Genomic DNA, 25,748 nt, shown 5'->3' on the forward strand with positions numbered 1-25,748 from the left:
AAATCTGATTCACATAAACACAGAGAGAGAGGAGGGGGGGGTGGTAGCACCGCCCAGCCGGATCTTTCACTGTAGCTCATGGAAAAAGCAAAGTACCAGAGCAAATCCATAAATGACAGCGAGGAAGGAGAGAGCAATGGAGCGTTACTGCATAACACCAGTGACTCAAAGATGGGACAGTCCTCCCTGCAGTCATGGTACCAGATTAAAAGACACTGGACAGCACATGAGCCACCATGTCCTCCTATTGTCAAGTGATTATACTTCAATCAGCGCATCAGCAGCACGTCTCAAAAAGGGACATTTACTATTTCCTTACTGTTCAGGACAAGAGACAGAGCAGGGAGCTGGAGTGAGCAGACAACAGGTGACAGAGATCCAATGGCAGCTCGACAGCGCCATCTGCAGGCACAAGATGCTAACACCAACTACCTGTAGGATATAAGTACAGTATATAAAACAACTGTTTTCTTAAAGATAGGACAAAACTATGTATCTATACTGTCAATATATTTAACCTTAAATTTATTTGGTTTGTTAATGATTTCATTAGTTCTATTCATACATACAGGCAGTGACACAGAGGATGGACACAAGACACCACAACAGCCAGCCGACCTGCCCAGGAGCGCCGCGCGCACGCACAAATTCACACGCGCGCGCGCACAAGAGAGAGAGAGAAGAGAGCTCGGTCCCGCATGCGCAGTAGCAGCTGGCTGTGTGTGTTCAGGAGGTTGGGAGAAGATGATGCGGCTGAGCATGCACGGACCGGATGCATAACTGGCCTACCTTAGTCATAGATTCCCTTTTGCCTTGTCTAATTTCTTGCCAAATTGCTGTTTAATGTCGAACTACAGCCGGAGCGACGTGGAAAGTGAATAACGGGAAAGGAAGAAGAGGAAAAGAGGGCGCAGTTGAAGAAGAAGAGGAGCGGAGCAGCAGAGAGGAGCAGGCATCAGATTGCACCGGATGTCATTACACGCGCTTAAACATCGAGGACGTGAGTAGCTGCGCCTTTTCAATACAGTTTGTATCAATAGCCTATATGTTGTATTTGTTAATGTCCCGATGGGGATGGGGGGGAGACACTTTAAACCATGTTAGTTATAGTTTGGTAGTTAATCTTATTCTGATCATCATCCGCTCCCACAGTTCAGCCTCCCACCTGTTAGGTCCCGGCATGAAGCCGTGTTTCACTTCAGTCAAACCCCGCATATAAAACTAAATGTCAATGAGTTGTGTGGCCGGTGAACAGCTGGAGCACGTTTAAAATAAACTGTGCAACATGTCAGATTTTTTTTATTGTTATTTAATAAATGCAAAAAAAAAATGCTGTTAATTTTACAATGTTATGGTTTTGCTTTGACATTTTCTTTATGAACAAGGCTTTTTGTAGCGTGCCATAGCACATGCAGGCAGATAACCATCAAACAGGCTTGTGGGTCGTTGGGCATTTGTACTTACAGGCCTACATCTAAGCTCGTTGATCAATTGAATTTAAGCCTCTTGAGCGGTCCGAGCGAAACCTGCTGACACATGCGCCCCAGTCTTTTTGTGTGCGCTCAACCCGGTTAACCCTCTCTAGCTGATCTCCCTCTGCAGCTGAACTCTGCCTCTGTTAATATATGAAGTCCTGCAAAGCAAAGAAAACATGTCCACACCCATATGCAATATTGCTCTCGGATTCTTTGCTGTCAGTGGGCAGTGGTGGACAGTATTTACTCTAGCAATTAAATATTTAAAGGGCAGCTGATCTGACGCATCGGATTAATTATAGATTAATATTGAGACACCTGCTCTCAGGTGGATAAGACATTGTAGTTATGTAATGCTGCTTAATTAGAATCAATGAGCTGCGTAATGCTCTCTCTTAATGTACTATCTCCAATTACTAATTTATAGTCACTTTGTCCATATTTGTCCTGATAATTAATAAATTAAAGGAAATTAACAAATAATAAAAAAAAGTATTATTAAATCTATGTATCTCTGTAAGAGATAGAAGAGTGTCAGGAAAAGAGGATAAGAAATTGCCCTGTGTCCTCCATCCTATTTTCTACAATTAGCTGATGTCAAACTGTTGAGACAAGGACAGCAATCATGAGAATCAATGAAAAGTGCATTATCATCTAGTGGAGGAGGTTAATGTTACCATACTGCTCCAAATGAGGCAGAGGCCTAATGTGCTCCTTTAGGACGTTTTCAGCTTGTGCTGAAAAGAACGTAATTGAAAAGCTTTGCCTGTGCATTTATTATGAGCTGAGTATGACACAGCATCATGCAAATCCCAAACCAAACGTCTCGTACTGGCTGCTCTATTCTCTGAGAGGAGGAAGTCACTAACATGGTGCTGATCGGTGTTATCATGGTGCTAAGTCCAGACAATATTAGGTTGAGAAGTACAGGCACATTTGCAAGCTTGTTGTGGTTGAGATGTTTTTCAGGAGTTTACAAGAGGTGGACAGAGTGATGCATACCGAGGACACAAAATGAGTCAAGAATGTAGCTCCTCATGCTATTTGTTACACTGATAGGATACGTATGGCATGTAATTTAATTTGGGTGGTCCTGACTGACTTTGACTCTCCTGCCTCCCTTCCTGTCTCTCTCCGTCTCCTCTCTCTGTCCCTGCTGCAGTATAATCGAGACCAAAGGCAGAGCCATGGAGGTGGTAACACATTTTGTGAATGACACTGTAGAATTTTACAAATGGAGCCTTACTATAGCAGGTAAGACCTTTATATTTACTTGTTTTTAAAACTGTGCCACTTCAGATGCATGATCGTTACAAACGTATCTATCCGTCTGCACTGTTCGAATCACGCCCATAGTTTTCATTCTTGTATATCCACATTGTGGATTCTGATAAGATTTTAGTCACCACATTATTTGTAGAGAAATTGTACATTACATTCTACATTGCAAAGTCTGACAGGTCAAGATGAACCAGGAAGCAGCCACTGGTAGTTATTATTGTCATATTAGTGTTAACTTCAATGTCTAATTTTACAATTCTGTTTCTTTTCACCTCTAAATAAAGTGTTAGTTTGTAGATAGATGGTCAAATTGGACACGGAAAACTGCAAAGTTACTGTGCACTGTGGATGTGGTAGTGCTTTTTGTACACTTACTCTATCTTTGGACCAATTCAAATAAGTAATGTGTTATTATTGCTAATATAAATAATGTCAGCAGAACAAGGGGTAAAACTTTGGATTCAAATTGTGACATTATCTGACATTATCTGGTTTACACTGATGGTGACAGTTTGTTTTCTATAGCTGTGTGTATGTCAAGTTAATTGTAGAGTAAGCTTACTGTGCGCGTCAGACGTGTCAGACGTGTCAGACACGTCAGACGTGTCAGAACTTTTACAGTTGTTGTTCTGTGGCTTCAACTCTATTTCTCCTGTTTTTTCCTTCAGACAAGAGGGTGGAGAAGTGGCCGATGATGGCATCTCCCCTCCCCACACTGGCCATCAGCTGCCTGTACCTGCTCTTCCTGTGGGCGGGGCCCAGATACATGCAGGACCGCCAGCCCTTCACAATGAGGAGGACCCTAATAGTCTATAACTTCAGCATGGTGGTCCTCAACTTCTACATCGCCAAAGAGGTCGGTGCCACAGTGGACTGAGCCTGTGGAGTTGACATGTATTAACATTTAGATAAATAGATATATGTAATGTCTTATAACCCTTATACAGAGCAGCTACTTAACAAGTGTCAGTTAGTGTCGGACCTGCAGTAATAGGCTTTAAAGTCTCCATAAAAGTAGATTTCACCTAAATAACACACACTTGCCAATATAGAGAAGCATCTTTAACTTTAGCCTTTCTGCCACAGTGTACTGACATACCAACAAGTCATAAATCTGTTTTATGTGGCTTTCTTTTGTATCATGTCATTATTAATCATGCAGATGTGGCCTATATGTTTTATAGGCCTACATGAAATGACTCTATACAGATGATTACACTGGTGGAGGCACCACATTGCACAAACCAAACCATTCACTGTTGTGTGCCAACTGCTTAACACACAGAAAGCAACAACTTCCTCATGGTTTTGGTCATTCTGATTTAATATAGCAGTGGTTGAACCAATTGTTCCTTCACTGTGGAAGCTGTAGCAGAAGATGGAGTCTAATGATCATGTTCTGAATCTGGAGGGTTTTTTATTAAAAAATAGTTGGCAAAACTACGTATGACTTTTTTAGTCTGAGTTGTATGCATCTTTTAGTGTTTTTACCCTTCCTGTTTTAAAAAAGGACACATCAACAGGGATTTGTGTTCACTGCAGCAGTTAATAGCTTTTTCATGTACTGTAGGGGGTTAGAGAAATATCTGCTCTTTTCCTCTCAGCCTTGTTCTGACATTGTGTTTTCTCATCAGCTCCTAATAGCCACTAAATCAGCCGGGTACAGCTACCTCTGTCAGCCTGTCAGCTACTCGAATGATGTCAATGAAGTCAGGGTAAGTCGCCCACACACACACACACACACATCACCAGACAAGGCTGTGCACATGCCACTCAACTGCTCAAATGTGAATTTAAACATATAGGATTCATTTAACAAAGTGTTTTAACTTTGACTTATAACGGATCTGAAGCAACAGGGTTTCCAGGTCTGATGCTGTGATCTCACTGTGCACATTAAGAAGACGACTATTTCTGCTCCTCAGTGTATTTACATCTGTCAAGGGCTAAAAGAGGCAAGAAAGGGATGAAGGATTTAGAAGTAAAAGTTTATATCACTAGTGATTTCAGGACAAGGAGGGTGTGGCCCTGCATTCAGAGAGGCGGGAGTAATTGGTCTCGCCACCCTTAAGCTCCACCCCCATCTCAGGCCTTGCTCTTTCATGATGGCATCATTAAGCGATAACAGCTGCCACCGTGCCATGGCTTAGAGATCAAGCTTGTGTACTATGTGCATGTGTGCAGCAGTAGGGAGGAGTATAACTAAGTTAATCAGGAGAGACAGGATTCTATAAGTGGAAAGATCTACAACATGTCTGTTTTCCAGATTTCCTCACGTGTTTGAATTAAAATAAATTGCTGCCTTATCCTATTTCATATATCTTTGCCGTTAGTGTTTCTGTACAATTCAAGTATGGCAGGCAGCAGATTTGCCTCCCTGGTTGTTGCTTTACTCAACTTTCCGCCCTCCGTTCTTTCTGTTTCAGTATCATATTCTTTTCCGTCGGGCCTGGTTTACAGCTCTAAACCTTAAAATAGCTCTCTGCCATGCAGTAATTGTTAGCAGTACTTCACTTTACAGGGCCGGAGTCAGGGACTGAAGAGAGATGAATAGGACCTTTAACTGACTTAACTGCAAGAGTGTCCACAGAAATGTCTGCAAATTGCATCCAGAGACTTGAGCTGTCATCTATTTAAGATGCTATCAACAGTGGTGCTATTGTCTAAGATCCACCCTCAGTGCAGAGCAGTTCTTCATCTTGCCCTGTTTCATATCTCTAGATAGCATCTGCTCTTTGGTGGTACTACATCTCCAAAGGAGTGGAATTCTTGGATACAGTCTTTTTCATCCTGAGAAAGAAGTTCAACCAGGTCAGCTTCCTCCACGTCTACCATCACTGCACCATGTTTATCCTCTGGTGGATCGGTATCAAGTGGGTCCCTGGTGGACAAGGTGAGTTAAAAGATTGACATTTTTTGATATACAACTGATAGATTTATCAGATTTATCTCGTGTTTGTTGTAAAAATCTTCCCACTTCTGTCTTGGAAGTAGTTTTCAGTTGCATGCAAACAGTGTCTAAACAGCATGACCGCCATCACATCTGATACAAATTTCACATTTTTCCGCAGCATTTTTTGGTGCAACCATCAACTCTTCCATCCACGTCCTCATGTACGGTTACTATGGCCTGGCAGCACTGGGACCTCAGATGCAAAAGTACCTCTGGTGGAAGAAATACCTCACCATTATTCAGATGGTGCGTATTATTTTATTACTGTTTCTCTTCAATCTGTGGGTGTTGTACACTCATGCAATGTGGATTTGTTTGCAGATGTTAAAAATTTGGTGAAATATTATATTGAATTAAGCAATTAGAAGCATGCAAAGAAGACAAATGAGTCATATTGTTGTCATGGTGTTAAGTATTAAGGGCTTTTGTTTCATTTAGCAGAGAAACAGTTATGATATGTAACAGTCCTTACTTTGTCACTGATCTGTGTCTACTCAGTGGTTGTTCCAAACATTTTATGAGCAAACAAGTCTTTACAAAAACAACATGGGTGACAAATTAAATCTTAATCTTTGTAAGGTGTTGGAGCAGCACCAATGCTTCTTAAAAAGTGGTTCTTCGAGTCTCTGAACTCTACTGGAGAGATGAAGATCATTCTTCACAAAGATATTGTCTCATTTGGTGTTTTGATGGTGATGATGGTGGAGAGAACTTCCTGTTTCGTCATAGGATGAAGTTGATCTCTCAGAACAACTTTAGTTTGCAGTGACTCTCCTCTCTAAGGGAACAAGTGGATCCCAAAAGATCCCCTCACTGTAGGGTCCAACATTCAGACCTGTGTTGTCCTCTTGGTGGACGGACGCCTCACATACTTTCACCTAATGAAGGACGCCTCATTGGATCATGTGACTTTTCTCCACATCCCCGTGGAGCAGTGCGCTTGGTTTTCATACCACTGAAGTCTCTGATGTTGGTTCATGGTCCTAATGAAGAGCTTATGCTCTGCAGCCAGACTCTAACATCCCTCTCTCTCTATGTAACTGCTGACAAGCTGCTGTTGCTGACTCAGCCTGGTCACGTCCTGCATTGAGATTCTCAGCCATCTGAAGAAGAGTTGCTCTTCTGTTTTCTTTACAATAACACTAATCCCTGCTAACATCATGGGCATTGAATGAGCTGTGGACCACAATGGCCTATCCTATGTACTGGTGCCACTTTAGACTATTGAAACAAGAGCAAGTTGTGGATCTTTGTGACTGAAGCTATTTCCCTTCATCCTCCAACAATGAGGTCTTCGATCTTTTCCTGTTGCCACCTGGATGAAGAATCATTATCAACGTGGCCTGATCAGTATTTTATACCCACTACAGAGCAAGACTAAATAGGTTTATCCTTTCATTTGTCACCCATCTGTGGGAAGGAAGTTGCTGTAATTAACACATGGTCACTAATGTTTTGTTGTTGGTTTATTCTACAGGTCTACAGTGTCTCAGGCTGATGTCATTTTGCTAACTCTTCTGTGTCTACGTTTTATGTGTTCAGATCCAGTTCCACGTGACCATCGGCCACGCCGGCCACTCCCTCTACACTGGCTGTCCATTCCCCTGCTGGATGCAGTGGGCTCTGATTGGCTACGCCGTCACCTTCATCATCCTCTTCGCTAACTTCTACTACCACGCTTACCGAGGCAAACCGTCCTCCTCGCACAAAGGAGGCAAGCCCGTCGCAAACGGCACCTCCGTGGTCACTAACGGTCATAGCAAAGTGGAGGAAGTGGAGGATAACGGGAAAAGGCAAAAGAAAGGAAGAGCAAAAAGGGAGTAAAGAAGGAAGTGGGGCTTGCTTGGTGATAAACAGAACAGTTGTTTTAAGGGCCAGAGGAGGAGGGAAGGTAGGGAAGGAATAAGCAGAGAGTTCAAACCAGACGACTATGCCCTGCAAATTATGGGATGTGTGACCAACTTGAGAGGGTGAATGGGTAGCAGTGTGTATTTGTGGGTGTGTCTGTATTGAGTTCTGGTTTTTGAGAAGAAGAGGGGGTGTTGGTTTTCTCCATATCAATTTTTTTAAATCAAGAAAATGCTGACCACTATAGGCTCTGTGCTCTTCTGTCCACCTGTGTTTTGGACCATAATAGGACCAAAATATTAAAGGACCTGCTCAGCATCCACTATCTTACCAACCAAAATTCACCTCCAACTTTTGTACTCTGGATACCTGTATTGTTTTAACTGGAAGCTTAAATAGTCTTTAATATGCTGATTTATTTTCTAGCGCTCTAAAAGAGTTTTAATGGTTTTAACTATTACCAACAAAGGAACATGCAGAGGTTTATACCAAAGGTTTTTTTTTTCTTGGGTTCAGGGGAAATCTTTGTTTACGAATAGTTAGAGTTACGGGAAAAAATAGTAAATAAAAAAAAAAAATCACATTATAAATCTCTCACATCTGCCATCTGCTGGATTCAATTACTTCTACCAATCCAACACGTCACGGACTTTACATTTCATTGCTGTCTCAACTGATATAACTGTGCTGCATTTACGTAATGACATCGCTATTTTCTTTGTGTTCATTGTGAATAAAAAAAACACGGTTTAATGGGGAGGGGGTGTAGTTTCTTTTAGAATTCATGCAAATGTGTGGGTGTCTTTGTTATAATACATATTTTTTTGTGGGTCCTCATGATTAATTTCTTTTTGCTGTGTGATGTAGCGGAGGTGCAAGAATAAGAAGTTGAAGTTCAGCTCAGTATTATCTCACTGCCACGTAGGACTGAAGGGAAACTTATCCTGATCCTTTTTTTTAAAACAAAAAACAAAATGGTAATTTCATTGTCTCATTTAAATGAATGGAATCAGCTTCTGGCTGCACATAACTGAAATAAAGACCAGCACCCCATAAACTATGTTTCTGTGTCTTTGTGCTAGTTAGGTGTGAGTATGTGAGCGTAAACTACGAACTTCCAAATCACAGTAAATCAGCTACTTTACTGACAGAAACAATATATCTTAAACGATTAACCTGAACTCAAACCAAGTTATTCACATTTTCTCTTTATTCTTTCCTTCTTCCTGTTTCTTCCATGCTGGGATCCTTCAGGATGTATAGTTATTATAGGTGTATATGTGAGAGAGAGAGGAAGAGGGGTAAGGCTGCGTCTTTGCCCTGTCCAGACAGATCTGCCCTAATCTTTGGGGGTAAATTGGCTTTAGCTCCAAAAGAGCTTATTTCCACGTCACTCCATGAGTTACCCAGGAAAGCAGGTCACTGGAAGAGAAGCCTCTACTAATCTGCCGTCAGGTTGCTTCTTCTCTCAAACTGTATGCATTACTTAACATTTGGATTTTGTACAGCGTTGCTATACATTACTATACAATGTGTGCACTTACTACTTTTTAGAGTCACCCTCCCTCTTAGCCACATTTTCCACACTCTTGCTCTCTTCATCTCCAACACACGATAGCTCACTGCTCTTTGACCACATTGTGTTTTCACTAATGGTATCTGTTAAATTATTCATCCACTATCGCACTTATTCTGTGACTCTTGATTGATCTGTTTTCGGGAAATCTTTTTAAACTGCAAATTAGTATGTATTATTTATTTATTCATCTTTGTATTTTTTTTTTTTTACGTATTTCACATTTTCTCCTCACACACACTGCACATCTTCCTCACCCCATCCTACTGAAGATGTACTACTTAAGACGCCTCTGTCTTATCCTGGTGCACCACCACCTGTCTCTTTCCATCCATGGCATCACGATGAAGATGGAGGGAGGAGATGTGAATGACTGAGTAGATGAGATGAGTGAGATGAGGTGTATTCGTCCTCCTCAGGGACACAGAGGGATCTAAGCCAGGGACTAAGAGGATTGCAAAAGGCTGAGGCTTTTCTATCAAAGACGTTTGGCACAGGTCACTATAACCTGCATCCCTGCTGCTGCAGGAACAGGTGCACACAAATGTATGCACGCGCAAACTACAGTCTTTGGGTATATATTTGTGTATTTAAAGCAAGTGCACCATGATAAATAATTTTAAGTGAATATGTCCACATGCAATCTTCAGTAGTATGTTGTGCAAAACAACTGTTCTTATAGGAATCATTCTCTCCTAATCTTTGATAATGAGGAATGAACTCATTAGTATGAGGCCTGGAGTTTTATCAGCTCACTGACAGTCGACAGACCCTCCGAGTCTTCTGAGAGGACCAGCCTGTTGCAGGGTGAAAGGTCAGTTTGCAGGGGTTAAATCTTCACAAACCCGACCCGTCACTCACTCATCTCATTAGCAATTATATGACTAAGGAGCTCATTCTAGCCTAACAGAGTGGAAACAGTCAGCGTTTTACTGGCTCTCCGTCTGTGGGACAGATTGCTTTCAGGGCATGGGCTGAGGCAGGTTGGGTATGTGGAGAGCGCCCTCTGCTGCACGCCTGGATGTTGTACTGTGTATAGTTAAACCTACTCAGTGAATCTACACAGTGAATCACATACTAATAAAAAAAAAAAGGGGGTGGTGGCACATGATATTATGTCAACAGAAGCTGAGTTAGACATGCTGTATGTTCACATCTGCAGCATAAAATGTTATTGGTAATATAATTGTAAAACTTTTAATAAAATTGTAATATTATAAAATCAACTCTGCAGAAAATAAAGCAGGTCATTTATAAAGTGAATTTGTATTTTTTTTTCTGATATTTTGAATCATTGTCCTCACCTAGCACAAGAAATGAATCTTTTTATTATGTCTATTTACTTATTTGCTTGTGTATAATTTGTGCCTTGTACATGTCTGTGGTGAGAGTGAGTGTGCTGTAGTTCAGTGGGCCTGGGATGGGATGAGTTTGGGAGAATTGGATAGAACCACTGTCTATTATAAGTGCTTAGGTCTTGTTTGTTTTATGCAAAAAATCAATCAATAAAAAAAGTTTGGATTAGAAATTAATCTTCGAGTTTAATTAAACCCTAAGATTAATTTCTGACTTTAGACAGAAGTAATAGTAGGCTAATCATACTGTAGTATGTAAGTATCAGAGAATGGTTTATAAGATCTGAAAGTGCTTAGGCTATTTATTTAATTATAAGGAGAGGGAGGGTGTTGTAGGGGGGGAATCGCTTCCTGGTTTGACGTCTAACCCTACGTCATATGGCCTGTGCCCCTGCAGTGCCTGGTGGTGCCCTGTGTCAGCGGCTCTCCACAGTGATGCGGTGAGGACCCAGCCCCTCCGAGCAGCTCTGTGTCAACAGGCATTTCTTAGGACTTTGTGTAGATTTGTCCACTAGAGAGAAACAGCTCCTCCTTAAAGGCAGGGGACAGACTCTGTAAACCTGCACCTCTGTGTGAAGTGTGTGAAGTTAGGCCATGGGTCAGCACGAGCAGAGGAGACAGTGTTGGAGAAAAGCGACACCTAGTGGCTCACCTCCTGCACATTAAAGTTTTGGAGCGTCATTCAAATCAATCAAGATGCAGAAATAAGGTCGGTACCTTTTTTGCATAAATTATTTTTTATCATCATCAGCCTGTGTACTTCCAATCTCTCTCTATGTATATGTTTGGAGTTGTTCTGAATGGAGCAGAGGATGAAGCCTGCCGCCAGCGGCGCTGCAGATCCTCCATCATCGTCAACATCACCAGCATCAGACAATAACGCAGGGAGGAGGAGGAGGAGGCAGCAGCAGCGGGCTCCCTCACCGGCCAGAGCCCAGGAAGGGACCAGCAAGCAGCGAGCTCCCAGACAGCCAGCCAGGAGCAGGTCTCCGCTCGTCGCGGGAAGGAGCAGAAGCACCGGGGTGAAGGAGAGTCCGAGGCCCGCTGACGGAGGCGAGAGGGAGCCGGAGCACCGCGGCGGAGCAGCTGTTCACCCGGATGGTGCTGAAGCTGCTGGAGTCAGACCAAACAGGGCGGATGCTGTCGGGGAACATCCGACAGATTCGTCAGCAGCACCGGCCAGCCGCTCTGCTTTACGCTTACCCTGCCTCAGAGGTGACTCCGACCGGCGTCTGCTCCCCGGCACAGCCTCGTCGTCGTCGTCTGCCTCCTCGGTGAAAGCAAAACAGAAGAAAGCCGGAGGAGAGGAGGAGGAGGAGGAGGAGGAGCGCAGATACAGGGAGAGGAGCGGCGTGCCCGTGGGCTGCGGAGCGGGCCTCGGTTTGGGTCTGTGGAGAGGGGGATGCTTACAGGCTGAACTGATCCACTTCCATCTGCAGAAGCGACTCAAGAAGAGAAGCGGTGCGAAGATGCAAACCAAGGCGGCGGACAACATGGACACGGAGGAGGCCGCACTGGGGGAGCTGGAGCCGGCTGCAGAGGCGACAGAGGCGGGGTCCGTGACACAGCAGGACGAGGCCCTTCAGGACGAGATGGAGAGGCTGATGGACGAAAATGAAGATCTCAAGGTTTGATCCGAATCAGCTCTGACTCCCCGCTGGTGCCCTGTCATCAGTGTGGAGTACAGTAAATATAGAAAAACAGTATCACCTCACCAGAATTAAAGCAAAACAGCCATTAGTTGTGTGTGTCTTGTGTTTATGGAGCCATGAAAGAGACAAATACACACCAGTTGATTTGTCTGTTCATGCTCCACCAAGAATATAGAGCTAAATACTGAAAACAGCAGAGCATAGATAGTCAATTGGACTGGAATTGATCTGGTATGATCGATGATATCTAGTGACCAGAAGGGATTTGCATTGCATGGGGCATGTTGGCATTTGCAGGAATTAGGCCTAACCCACATGTGGAATACATCCAGGCAAAATAGAAACATCTGGAAAACAGTTGCAGTTCAGACGAGTGATGAATATGGGTGTAGTTAAATTAGATAGAAGTATAAAAGCAGTAGAGATTGTCCATTGCTTCCCCTTATATAAACGTTATACATCATATACTAAAGTAATCTCTGCCTGTGGTTCTGCTAGTGTGAAATTGAAGAGATGAGGACGGAGATGGATGAGATGAGAGACACGTTCTACGAAGAAGACACTTGTCAGCTGCAGGAGATGAGACGTGAGCTAGAGAGAGCCAATAAAAACTGCCGGATCCTGCAGTACCGTCTGAGGAAGGCTGAGAGGAAGAGGATGCGTTACGCCCAGACGGGAGAGATCGATGAGGAGCTGCTCAGGAGTCTGGAGCAGGACCTGAAGGTGTGGAGGGGAGGGGAGGGGAGAGGACGCTGCTTCCACCGTGTTTGTTTGTGTCCTTTTAGAAGCAGTTTACAAAACATCTGAGTTATTCTTTTGTCCCCAAGAATGTGTTACCTAAAATGCATATAGAAGAAAACCTAGAATGTGTCTATCTCAACTTTTATGCATTTTATTGTTGCATTAATTGTTTTTGAAAGGTATAAAAAGGTAAAAGCACATACAACATTTTTAAAAGCGAAAATAAAATATCAATCAAATAGGGTTTATAGCATATAAGTAAATCACACTACAATCCGTGCAGGTAGCGAAGGACGTGTCTGTGAGGCTGCACCACGAGCTGGAGAAAGTGGAGGAGAAACGCACAAAGACTGAAGATGAGAACGAAAAACTGAGACAGAAACTCATCGAGGTAGAAGTGACCAAACAGGCTCTGCAAAATGAACTGGACAAAACCAAAGAGGTAAGTAAACACCAAACCCACATCCGCCCACATCACATCCATTAATGAGAATAAGGTAATTGCATTTGTTGCACTGCATTAGCTATAACAGAGAGGGGGAATAATTGTGATATAGATGTCTGCTTAAAAATGATATCCCTGTTTTAGTCTAAAAAGCTCTCAGTCTCTCTCTCCATCTTTCCTGTGTCTTTCTGTAACCAATCACAAATCACACGGATTTAAAGAAATATCAGAAATTCAAGCTGTAATTTTTCAACTCTCTGCCTTCCAAAAGTCTCAAAAGAGAAGAGGAAGCAAGGACATCCAGAAGACAGATAAGAAAGCAGCACAGACTCCAACTGAGGTGAGAAGTCGCAACAAGTGAAGAAATCATTTTCTGTCATATTTCTTTTTCTTTCTCTCACACTGAAAAATCACATTGTCCAAAATAATAGGCAGAATAATTGTCTAATTATCTCTCAGTCGTCTTTGTGAAGTCTTGTCATGGATATGTATGAGTAAGACTTATGAAATACAAAGATCCTGCACGTTTAACTCACATCCTTATGTAATGCTCATGAGTCAGTCAGTTTTCTTTTGACCTCCAGTCACTTGAAAGAGAAATAGATGTAGATGAGAGGAGTTTGCAGAGCTCCAGCAGTTCCTTTGAAGACGTCAAATATCCTCTTGGTCCACTGATGGATAACATTTGGCTCAGAGACGCTGTGGTACAAAATCTTCTCTCTAATCTAAAATCCCTCCGTCTTTACGTCTAATTGCAAAGAGGAACTCGCTCAACTTTAGGATTAAGTTTTACCCTTTTCTACTTAAATGCACATTAGTATTTACTCTCTGTGCTCTAGGAGGACAATGAGGACCTTAAGTGCCAGCTAGCGTTCATCAAAGAGGAAGCTGTTCTTATGAGAAAGAAGACGGCCAAGATCGACAAAGAGAAGGACCGTCTAGAGCAAGAGCTCCAGAAGTACCGCTCTTTCTACGGAGAACTGGACAGCACCCATCCTAAAGGAGAGGCCGGGGGACCGCCCACCACCCGCGAGTCAGAGCTGAAGCTACGGCTCCGCCTAGTGGAAGAGGAGGCCAACATCCTGGGGAGGAAGATAGTGGAGTTGGAGGTAAGAGCAGACCCCTGCTACGTCAGCAGGTTTGGAGTAGAAGGGGTGTGGTTTTTGAGCTGGTTCAACTCTTTTTCCCCCACAGGTGGAGAACAGAGGCCTGAGGGCCGAGCTCGATGACCTCCGAGGTGAAGGAGAAGGAGCTGGAGGCTCTGGAGGCGGCGCGATGGGCGGAGCGGGCACAGGGCGAGGCCTGGGAGACGACCTGACCGAACTCCGTCAGCAGCTGCAGTTGGTGGAGGACGAGGCGGAACTTCTGAGGAGGAACCTGGCTGACGCCGAGGATCAGAACAAGAGGGTGACCACCGAGCTGAACAAATTACGGTTCAAAGCCGGGACCCACGAGGGAGGCACCAGGCATGGAGGAGGAGGTTCAGGGATTGATGCAGCAAAGGCAGAAGCACTGCAGGAGGAGCTGAAGGCAGCCAGGCTACAGATTAATGACCTAAGTGGAAAGGTATGAATGGTCAATCAATGTTGTTGATACTGATTTAATAATTTAATAAAACAAGATATTCTGCAGTATCCACAGAGTACATCTGAGGCTGATGGGAAAGTCAGTTGTCAATAAACCAAAGTATTGCACAAATTTAAAGGGGACATATTATGGAAATATCATTTGAAGTCTCTTTAACCTTTCAGCCCACAAAATGTGAGAATTGAAAAAAAAATCTGTAATTTTCAGGCTCCCTAGGTTGAAATCCACGTGGTTTTATGAGCTGTTCCCTCAGTTGTCTGGCAATGATGTAACTAGTTTTTGAATTTGCATAATGGGGTGGGGCAAGCAGTGGTCCATTTGCATTTAAAGGGACAGGCACTGGAACCAGCCATTCTGAACAGGGCTGTTTTGAGAGGATGAAAAGAGCTGTGATGTTTGATCTTTAGGGTATTTCGACTGAAGCATGTCACAGACATGTCTTTAAGACACCTGGGAACTATTTTAATTTGTGGAAATGGGGCAGAATATGTCTCCTTTAAAATTTGACCTTACGACAAGTTGTTACACTGCAGCCAATGGGAGGTGTTCATTTGTGCATCAGATTTCATGGCAATCCCTTAGATTGTTGTTGAAATGTTTCACTCAAGACAACAAATGTGGACCTCATGGTGGTGCTAGATAAAAAGTCACAGGACATGGACACATGTCACTAAAGTGGCTGAAATATTTCTTTGTTTTTATGGAAGTCAGTTTACAATGTCTTTACTGTACCTCTCTGTGTTTTCTCAGGTGATGCAGCTGCAGTACGAGAACCGCGTGCTCCTGTCTAACATGCAGCGTTATGACCTGGCCTCCCATCTGTCCCTGCGGCCCAGCCCGCGAGACAGCGATGCGGAGAGCGACGGCGGCGGCGCGACGAGTGGCCGCCGGGAGAGCGACGAAGACTCCGCCTCCTCCCGCCTCCTCCCACCTCACCGCAAACGCGAGGGCCCCGTGGGCGGTGAGAGCGACTCGGACGAGGTCAGAAACAATAACGGCAGCAGCCGTTGCCTGACGCCCACGAGGGGCCTCTACACCCCGACGGGGCCCGAGGGCGCGGCCTCCTCCGCCCTGGCCCGCTTCCTGCCTGGCGGACGCTGCAGCCTGCGCGACAGGCAACAAATGATCGACATCCGCGTGGAGGCGGAGAGGCTGGTTCGGACCATCGACCGGCTCATCGCAGACACGGCCACCATCATCTCAGAGGCCAGGGTCTACGTTTCCAATGGCGACCTGATGCTCGGCAGAGAGGATGGTGGGGAGGAGGAAGGCGGCAGGATAAGAGAACACGAGTTACTGTATCGCATCAATGCCCAGATGAAGGCTTTCAGAAAAGAGCTGCAGGCCTTTATAGACAAACTGGAAGTGCCCCGGCTGGACGACAGAGAGACAGAGGAGCCGCTGTCGGTGAGACAAAGAGCAGATACACACACGAGTTTCATGGTGGCATATGAAAAGTCTTGCTATGCTAACTCTGTTCCTTCCTTTTTCCTCACCTAATCCAACCTCTTGTTTCTCATCCATTCTCATGGTTCATAACCCAGATGTTCCAGCCTATCATTTTGCTCATCCTCATACTGGTGTTATTCTCATCCCTCTCTTACGCCACCATCTTCAAACTAGTCTTTCTGTTTACTCTTTTCTTTGTTCTGTGATGTACGCCTCCCCTAAATCACATTATCCCTCGTTTGTTTTTTTTTGTTTTTTTTGCTCTGTTGATTTTCTTTCCTCCCTACATAATTTGTTGCCAAGGTAACCCAAAGCACAGAAAAAAACTCAGCACTTGCCACGACTGCACTCGCATTCAACCAGCTGTGGCTCGATTCAACACTGGAGTCTCCAACACCCATAGCGCATCACTGTCTGCATTTATCCACTGAGAAGGTGAGAAGAAAAGCCGGTTTACTCTGGCATAGATATATCTATAGATATATATATGTTAAATCACATGTAGACATGAGATATCTGGGTGATTCCCAGGATCCAGAGTCTTGTTAACAATTGGATAAGATTGAAACACTTTTCAGATCTGTGCAGTAAATATGAAGCTAGAGCAGCGGTGTGTCCTGTAGACTCAAGTCAGGGCAAAGCTATTGGATCAACTTTACAGATTAGACTATTAACAGATTTCTATGACATAGGAAGAACTCAACCTAACTGTCATATTACACTCCACTCTCCAAACATATAATTTTGGCCGATAACTTTGTTATCTTTGCTACTTATTTGCATAAATCTTAAACAGAGGGGGGAAATAAAAACAACTAATGGGCCTAAGTCTAATGAAAACCCACCTGGACCCCGGTGACCAGTTGACAACCCATGCAAAAGCAGCATAGCAACATGGATAAAGATAGAAGAGCTGTAACTGTGGTCAATATCGACATCCAACACATTGGTGCCTTGGACAGATTCTCCACATTTCAACTGTTCAGTTCATTTTACAGTAACCATGACAACACAAGCGAAAAAGAAAACAGATTTATCACAATTAAATCAAATACCAGCAAGACGGCAACAAGGCCCAGCTCTGAAGCAGACTGTCTCTTCCTCCATGAAGTCAGTTCCTTTAGTTTGTAAGGGTCCTTAGAACTAAAGCTGCATCCAACAACAACATCTTAGACAGTATTGTTTTATGAATAGCCCTATATCTCAAAGGTGCATTTATTTTATTAAAATAAAGAATAAAATATGTAAAGTAGCCACGGGTCTACAGCCTATTAAAGCTCCTGAAAATAACTCCTGATATTGTTGATCAGTCCTCTGTCTCATTCAAGCATCAGATCAACCTCACACAAGGGCTGTTGTTGACATCTAAAGGGAATGAAAGCTTTGAGTGTATGAATATTCTCTGAAGCAAAAAGGATGAAGGCGAGGTAGAGGAAGTGAGAGGGAGAGTCACCTGCAGCAGAGTCAGTGACACTGACTCACCTACAGGCAAAGCAAATAAAAAAAAAAAAAAAAAAAGTAGTAGTAAACTGAACTCTTGAGCTTATGTGTTTACTCTGTCATAATTATATATAGTGTTTCACTGAAAACAAACACAGGGTTTGAGCTAAGGACACAAGACTGTAGGGAAGGGCACTTAAACCACCTTTCCATGATGTTTTATGTCCTGGTTTAACCTTGCTGCTAAATATATGCTCTCTTGTAACAGGTTATGACAGCAGTCTTGTCCGCTTTGTTGTTCAAAACAACACTTCCTGTGCTGCCCGGCTGTTGTTCCCTCAAGGTAAAGTAAGGATAAAGTTTGTTTATCGCTTTCCTTAAATCCTGAAGGATTTGCCACACATAAGGCAGCACAACAGGTGGAGGAATGATGCTGATGATCCAGGGGCTTCAAACTGGAGGGAATTCAGATGATCGTGTCGAGTGCCAAATGTCAAATGTTGTCTAGGGGGCCCCAGAATTCCCAGGAGGACCCCTGATTTGCAGCAGGCATTAGTAATTGATGGTGTGGCAGATGAACAGTAGCAACTGCCCTCAGACGTCACCGATGAGTCAAGAACACAGTCAGGTTCAGGTTACTGCAGGACATTGTATGAGATTTCACACATTTTGCTCTTTTGCACATGTGCAAAAACAGCATGTAAGGACTGTATTGATTGTATAACCTGAGTATCATTTTCCAACATATTATATAAGATGAGACCATATGGATTTTTACCACAAAGTTGAAAAACAATGCCAAACATGCCAGGCATGTACCTGGCAGCCTCTTTTCTTCGTGACTACCTTCAATAAAGATATTATTTTCTGTGACACATAATTACACACTGTGTCACCCACACCCATTTGGCATCCCACGGAAAAATAATTTACAGCACAGCATGGTCACAAGACAAAATCTGCCCAAGCATCCTAAAGCAGAGTAGCAACAGAGAAGCCCATTGGTCGAGAGACTGCAGCAGCTGAAATAGCTATGTAAACACTTTCCCTCTCTCCGTGAGCCCCAGTAATTATAGCCAGGATGCTGGTGACGACAGTTGTCCCATCGAGACTTCAAATGCTGGAACAAATTTGACATTATGATATTTGATCCCGGCTCCAATGGCGCGGCCACGTAAACACTAGGGAGCGGTATAAAGGCTGGGGGCCGTGGCTCGGGGCTGTTTACCCTTTAGCCCGACGGTCCGCACTTAAACGTCGACAACAGAGGCGTGACTAGAAGAAGGGGGTACCTTTAAATCCAGGCGGCGGGGTTTTACGTAACAGAGCTGAGGAAAGCGAGAGGGAAGCACCGGAGAGAGCGGACTTAACGAGCAGTGGGAGAGGAGAGGCCAGAGCGCACAGAGCCAGGGACTAGACCGGGCTAAGGATTTATACTGGACCACTGAGACAATACATAAGTGTAGAGCAAGGTAAGGAAGGACAGCTCTAATGGGAATGACACAGTCTTTGGTGCCATTATTATTAATTAATTTTAAAATATAGAAAAAATTATAAAATTATAATTATATATAATAAATAAAGAGTCATAAACTAGTCATATTAAGACAGCATGAATGGAAATCCCTTAAATTGCCTTAATCAACTGCCTTGGTTTTAATTGACTGCACTTATCTGTGTAATGTGTGTTTTCTCTGTCTCTCTGTCCTGACATACATTCACTCCCACTGCCAGTGTCACATGCAGGCAGGCAGTGCAGCCAGGTTACTATGCATAGTTACAAGATTATTAATATCTCCAGTCTTACATCACAGGTGGGAGGTGACTGGGACATTCTGGCACTTTAGAGAAGGATATTTGTCATTTAGTGATGGCAACATCAACAACAACACGCCTGGATGCCTGGTTTACTGGATAAGAGGTGCACTGATAGTCAGGGAGTGGAGGGGGCAGGTTGAGAAGACGATGGTCTGATGTTGCACCCTATGTTTAAACAGATGTTGTTAATGGGCAAATAAAGGGGAAAGAAGGTTTATTCTGAAGGCACATAATACAAGCAGGGCCGTTGCTAAGAATTCTGGGCCCCCTGAAAGAATACCAAAGTGGCCCCCTGACTTTTCCACTTTTTTTCTTAGGCTACGTATGTATTATCATTTTTCATTTAGCTTACTTTGTTTTGATGCTAATGCAGCATTACTATGAGTATTAGTCAGGGTCTTATGCAGAATAATTCAGTCATACAAAGATTAGACTACTGGGGTTTTTTGTGGGCCCTACTGGGCGCTGGGCCCCTAGAATTATCATCACCTTTCTCCCCTATACAACAGCCCTGAATACAATCCCTCAGTCATAGTCTACTTGTCTTTAAAACAAAGCTAAAACACGTGTGCTTCAAATTTTGGTGGTAAACAATGTGCAGCTCCAGAGCCATGCCAACAGCATACCTATCTGACACCTATGTCTGCACTGCTGGGTTATGTTCCAAGAAAATGGCCACCTCTGTACATGCTTGACATTTTTTTTTTTTTGCCTCCGCATGTCGCGAGGCACACAGAGGCAGGCTGGAGGTCAAAGTGACCAAGAGTCTAAACACTTGACGATGCTGTCATGCAACACTCTTGTCCACACGTGCTGCATAGGTAGGCTGACATGCCTGTGAATTTTAGACAAGAATGCGAAAGGAGAGGGCCGTAAATATCTGACCTTTGTGAGGGCAGAAAGTGTCCAACATAACAAGTCATTTAAGCAGTTGAGACGTGTGGAAATACTCAAATTCAACGGGATTGCTTCCTGCAATTCAGGTATCACTGCCAGTGGCGATGTAAGCTGTACTGCTTAGTTTGAAGAAGATTTGAGGCAGGATTTGTTTTGCACTTCAAAAAAAAAAAAAAACTCAACCATTTTTATCTCTCGTCCCTGTGTTTGTCTATATAGTGTTTCAAGGTCATCGATCCTTCCGTCCCTCACTCCTAACCCTACAGCGACCTCTGACAGGAAAGCGAAAGGGGGAAATTGCCATTTTAAAAAAAAGCCTCTGGGCATCGAGTGGCCTGCGTGATGGCAGCCATTGATCTGGAGCGTGGGCTGGAGCACAGCGGCCGGGGCTGGGGGCAAGAGAGGCCGGAGCTGATGGACAACTTTGACTCAGAGATAGAGGAGTGGGAGGATCAGCTACAGGACATCCAGAGGAAAATCGAAGAGGTAAAGATGGAAACACATTCTCAAGCTGCCATCTGCTCTAAAACCAAAACAACACGCACTATGTTGGAATGATGACACGCTAAACACAGATGCTGGAGCACTGCAGTGGAAACTTACTTTGGGTTAGGGGATGGTTTGGCACAGTGAGGAGGAGCCAGTGTTTTAAAATTGTACCTAATACACCTGCTATTGATCTCCACTTTACAATACTACACACTACAATCAGTGTAATGTGTTCAAAGTTAGTTCAGCTAACAGAGATCCTCAAATGTGACCATGTGACACTGGAGTGTCAGCATGCTAATGGTTTTGTTTCCAGGTCATAAAGTGCTTCTGCAGTGATTAGAGTGTGTGTTAATTTGTGTAATTAGCATGCATGTGTGTTGCACGTGTGTGTGTGTTTGCTCCATAATAAACAGCTGGCAGCGCATAGACTGTCTCAACCTTGTGGCCTTGTCGAAGCAATGATACAGACAAATGTTAACAAGCTAATTAAACCGTCATGTGCTGACAGACAAGCTGAACACACAAGGCTCACACAAACAGACACACACACACACACACAGAGAGTTTGAAAGTGGATACTAAAGGAAGTATTAAAGTTTGTTATTGCTAACAGATGCTTGTGCAAAGTGGAACAACATGTGCTGATCATAAATATAGGTTAGGTTGTGCAACAGTTTTGTGATAATTATAAAATGTGTTTGCTGTGTAAACATAGTTCTTGTTGAGCGCTGGTTTCTGTATAATTAGGGAGAATATGCTCATGGAGAACTTCAGCTAATTTGGTGGATGACAGGAAATCAGCAGGAAGTCGCTCATGTTTTCTTTTGTTTTTCATTTCCAGTTGTACAACGAAGTTCAGGCCCGCAGAGGAGCCAACGACATCACCAATGACAACCAGAAAAATGGCGGGGAATTGGAGTGCGGCCTGGGGCACCATGGGAATGGCCTCTTTGCGCCCAGCCATCACAGCAAGAATCACCCTGGAGCTATAACCATGCCACATCACTATAGTAACGGCTGCAACTATAACCCCAGCGGGTACAGCTACCCCGTGAGTCATCAAAATGGCTACGGCTACTGCCACACCAACGGTGTCTCGGAGATCGGAGACTTATTGCAGGATTATCTGGGACAGGGGAAGCAAATGAGCCGGAAGAACAACGGAGCTCGCCATGTGGTGAGTAGAGCTGAAGCATTTCTGACTGGTTACCCTGTTATTGCCTCATTCTGTTGGCATCTGCACATCTGAGGAAACCAGATAGGTGGACATGATATGAGTGGGAGCTGTGGTTCAGTCAGGAACATATTGATTACAGTAAGCTGGTTCCTTCAAGTCTGCTTACACAGACAGGTTACCAAATAGGAGTTCGTCTTGCATACTTTCACCCAACTCTTGCACCTTCCTAACCCCCTGACAGAGCAGTGGGAGAAGAAAGCCAAGACGTTCAGGTGTTTCCTGGTCCACATGAATCGCCACGTGTCCTGGCAACTTTAAAATACAGTAGATGAGAATAGTTTTTACGAGTTATATCTAGCAATGTTCAAGGGTCAGTTGAGGTTCAGTTTTGGTAAGGTACAGTAAAAGGAACCTCGCTAGCAATCTTGAAGATGCGCACTCGTTTAAAGCGTCCAAATATAGTGCACAGTGGTTGATGTGGACCCTTTAAATAAATATTTTTGCCCATCTCTTTTAGCACTTCAGTGACACAATCAAGGTGAGCCAGGATGTCCCTGAGGTCAGAGGCAGATCTGGAAATGACAGGTAAGAGGTTTGCTATGTGAGCCACATTCAGGGGCATTATAGAAATTGGCAGGTCAAGCTTATATATTGATGTTATGTTTATGTTTGTCTAGGCTTGGTCAAGGGCAGTTTCTGGGCAGTTTTGAGGAGACTGAGAACTGGAAGAACAGAGTATCCCACATGAAGAGCTCGCCCCGCAGAGAGAGTTCCCCCAACAAAGAAAACACAGGCACCAAGCCTCCTCTTGGACAACAAAGGGATGCTCCGGTTGTGCAGCCACGCTCCCAGCTGACGTCCGCTGAATCTCCAGCTCTGGACAGGAAGTCCTTCAGCGGGGGCGTCCTGGGAGACCGGAAGTGCAGCAGCCCCTCCGTTCTCAGGAAGTTTGGAGCCATGTTGCAGGAAAATGAGGGCAAAATGCTCACAGAATCAGGGGTGGTGACCCCTCAGGGACCGGCCCTGGAGCCAAAGTGCCCCACCCCTAGCTGTCAGCGCAGAGCTCTGGGGGCCGCGGTCTCAAGCAGGGCACCTGTGCGTGTGTCTACCCAGAAAAGCCAAGCAGATTCTGACGTGATGACAGCAGAGATGGAGTCCGGCCAAGACTGGGGGTTGGTAACAGACTCTCCTAGACAGAACCACAGGGATCACAGAGGAAGCCTCAGTGGTTCTAAAGGGTCTCACGCCAGCCCCCAGCAATCCCAGAGGAGATCACAGGTGGCGGGGAGCCCAAAGGTTAGACCCAGGACGAACAGTGGGGCGGACAGAGATGCAGGAAGGAAGCCAGCACCCCAACACGTGGAGCCCAAAATGGACTACAGGCCGTCAAACGCCTCCTCTGGAGCTCAGAGGATTCATCGGGGCGGCTTTGTTGGACAGGAGTCGGCAGGTTGTGGCCGAGTGAGGGATGAAGGACTTATTGAGCTGCTGGACATGCTGGACATACAACATGAGTACAGCTCCAGTCCCAGAACAGGACACACAGCTTACAGACAGGAGCCACAGCAGGTAGGTTCTTGTTCTGCTTGAGTCCCATATCAAGTACTGAAAACTGAAAACTGTAGAAAAGCAATAATAACACAACTTGTTTGTCTCCAGGTGAACCCTGCTGAGCTGCCACCAGTAAAACCTGAGAGGAGCTTCTCTCGTCCCGCACGGCCAGCCAACCAGCGGCCTCCGTCCAGGTGGGCCAGCCGCACCCCAACTGCCAGGATCACCGCCCCATCAGGCCCAATGTACCGACCCCCAAGCCCCCTAGCTCGCCCCCCGAGCCCAATGACCAGAACCCCGAGTCCGGCCATGAAGCACCGGCCCATCATCTCTTACTCTCTTCAGCCTGAGACTGTCATTATGTGAAACTTTCCTACTGTACTTCATTATAGCTTGATCCCTTCTTAAGGAGGCCCCTCCTGTGGTCCCCACCCAGCCCCCCACCCCCCTCTCTGTGTAAATAGTCAGGACTGATCTGGTAAAGAGAGTCGGCCTCTTAGAGAGAGTTCCTTCATTTCATGTTCAAGATAAAACGTCCACGACATTCTCCAGTGTTGCTGTGGCTTTTTTTTGCTTCTTCTGTGCCCGACATTTGCCAACTGCTTTGTTGTTGCCCCTCCCTCTTTATCACTTCCCCTCTTTTTTGTATTGAATTTCAGGTGTCTTCTGTATAAAAAGATTTAGCATGCAGCCCTAGTTTGAGGGTGCATGCTCCTGTGTTTATGCCTCGCGGCTGCCGTGTTGAATCAGATTCAACCTGGCCGCCAGTGGGAGTGGATTAAGTTGCAACTGTGCTCGCAGCAGCAACCTGCTAACCGTCAACAACAACAGTGTGTTTTACTGTATCATATTGTCAAAGTAATATATTTAAGATGTTCAAATAACAGCTGTGACAAATGACTATGATATGCCTTTAATGTATTTTTTTTCTTGTTAATAAATATGATAGTGCTTTGACATACAGACTCTGTCTTTCTCTGCGGCTGCAATGCATTGTTCTTTTCCATTAATGAAGGCTCATGTTTCCGGGTGTTGATGATTTACTGCATCTCATACCTATGGATATGTGATAGCAGCCGCCCCTGCATGCCAGTGCAATGGCAGCTTAACTGGTGTTAGTTGCAATTGCAAATGAGCTAACTGTCCACCAACTTCAACACATCCGCTGGTGCAAACATACCTGAGGACCTGCAGGATAACACATTACAACCCACAGACTGTCTTCTGAACAAAAGTGTTTTTTGTCTTGCATGTGCGATCCTACTTTAAATGTGTAAATTTTAAAAAAGCAATTGCCACGCTGGATAATGCTGTTAGGTGCATCGTGACTGCACAGTGCTGATCCAGGAGCAGCGTTGTTGTACCAGGATTTCCATTGTGCAGCACAGAGAAGCGATTGTGCACCATGAGGGATCCGTTTTCACGCTCTGTGTTTCTCGCCTCATAAGATCGCAACTGACAACCTCTGGCTTCCCTGACACCTCTTTCTCTGTGGAGGGTGAGGAAACACACTGACACTCTCAAATTCACACACATACGTACAAAACAAGAACCAAATCTCAGTTATAACAACGCACACAGTTTGCAAGTAACAATTTTCTGTACACATGTGCACGCTCTGCTACACACACATTCTATCCCTCTGTCTCTGTTGGCAGAGGTAGTTAAATTGTGAAATGTCACGTAAAGACTGGGTGGGTGTGCGGAAGTCCCTTGGCCCCATAATGCCTCAGCCCTGTCACCCAACCTCCCAGTGCTATGTTGCACCTCAGACAGAAATAGCAAGCGTGACGTATGTTTTGGTGCCAGAAATCTTAGCCCGCTGTCTTTAGGGGTATAAATAAAGAGTGGGAGAGGTGGGGCATTGGTTCTTCTCTCTGTCTCGCTAGATCTGTTTCTTTTATCTTATAGCTCATGGCTATTTCAGCCTCCCAAATCAAATATCAAATATGTTATATCAAATCAAAGGTTTGAAATTTGGAATTTAAATTATTTTTTGTTTTGTGTTTTT

The 25,748-nt window shown here is 44.4% G+C and overlaps 3 protein-coding genes across 3 annotated transcripts; all 3 read left to right on the plus strand.

Annotated features, from left to right (window-relative positions):
* Positions 1–949: 949 nt before the first annotated feature.
* Positions 950–7,558, plus strand: LOC311007365 (very long chain fatty acid elongase 4-like). Its single transcript, XM_084000508.1, has 7 exons — positions 950–1,000; positions 2,638–2,729; positions 3,425–3,612; positions 4,391–4,471; positions 5,478–5,649; positions 5,828–5,955; positions 7,252–7,558. The coding sequence occupies exons 2-7, from the start codon at positions 2,663–2,665 to the stop codon at positions 7,531–7,533; spliced, it is 918 nt and encodes a 305-aa protein (XP_083856634.1). The 5' UTR covers positions 950–1,000; positions 2,638–2,662; the 3' UTR covers positions 7,534–7,558.
* Positions 7,559–11,300: 3,742 nt separating this feature from the next.
* Positions 11,301–16,568, plus strand: LOC311007473 (microtubule cross-linking factor 3-like; the record flags this gene model as incomplete). The annotated part of the gene is made up of 8 exons (XM_084000668.1): positions 11,301–12,116; positions 12,639–12,863; positions 13,165–13,323; positions 13,598–13,666; positions 14,166–14,435; positions 14,521–14,892; positions 15,664–16,320; positions 16,458–16,568. 8 exons carry the CDS (start codon positions 11,301–11,303, stop codon positions 16,566–16,568), a joined length of 2,679 nt encoding a protein of 892 aa, XP_083856794.1.
* Positions 16,569–19,031: 2,463 nt separating this feature from the next.
* On the plus strand, positions 19,032–24,650 carry LOC311007314 (uncharacterized protein). The gene is made up of 6 exons (XM_084000451.1): positions 19,032–19,274; positions 20,737–21,003; positions 21,851–22,186; positions 22,704–22,771; positions 22,864–23,755; positions 23,846–24,650. Exons 2-6 carry the CDS (start codon positions 20,860–20,862, stop codon positions 24,101–24,103), a joined length of 1,698 nt encoding a protein of 565 aa, XP_083856577.1. The 5' UTR covers positions 19,032–19,274; positions 20,737–20,859; the 3' UTR covers positions 24,104–24,650.
* Positions 24,651–25,748: the final 1,098 nt, after the last annotated feature.

The sequence above is a fragment of the Trachurus trachurus genome (genome assembly GCF_905171665.1).
Source record: "Trachurus trachurus genome assembly, chromosome: 24".
Taxonomy (NCBI): domain Eukaryota; kingdom Metazoa; phylum Chordata; class Actinopteri; order Carangiformes; family Carangidae; genus Trachurus; species Trachurus trachurus.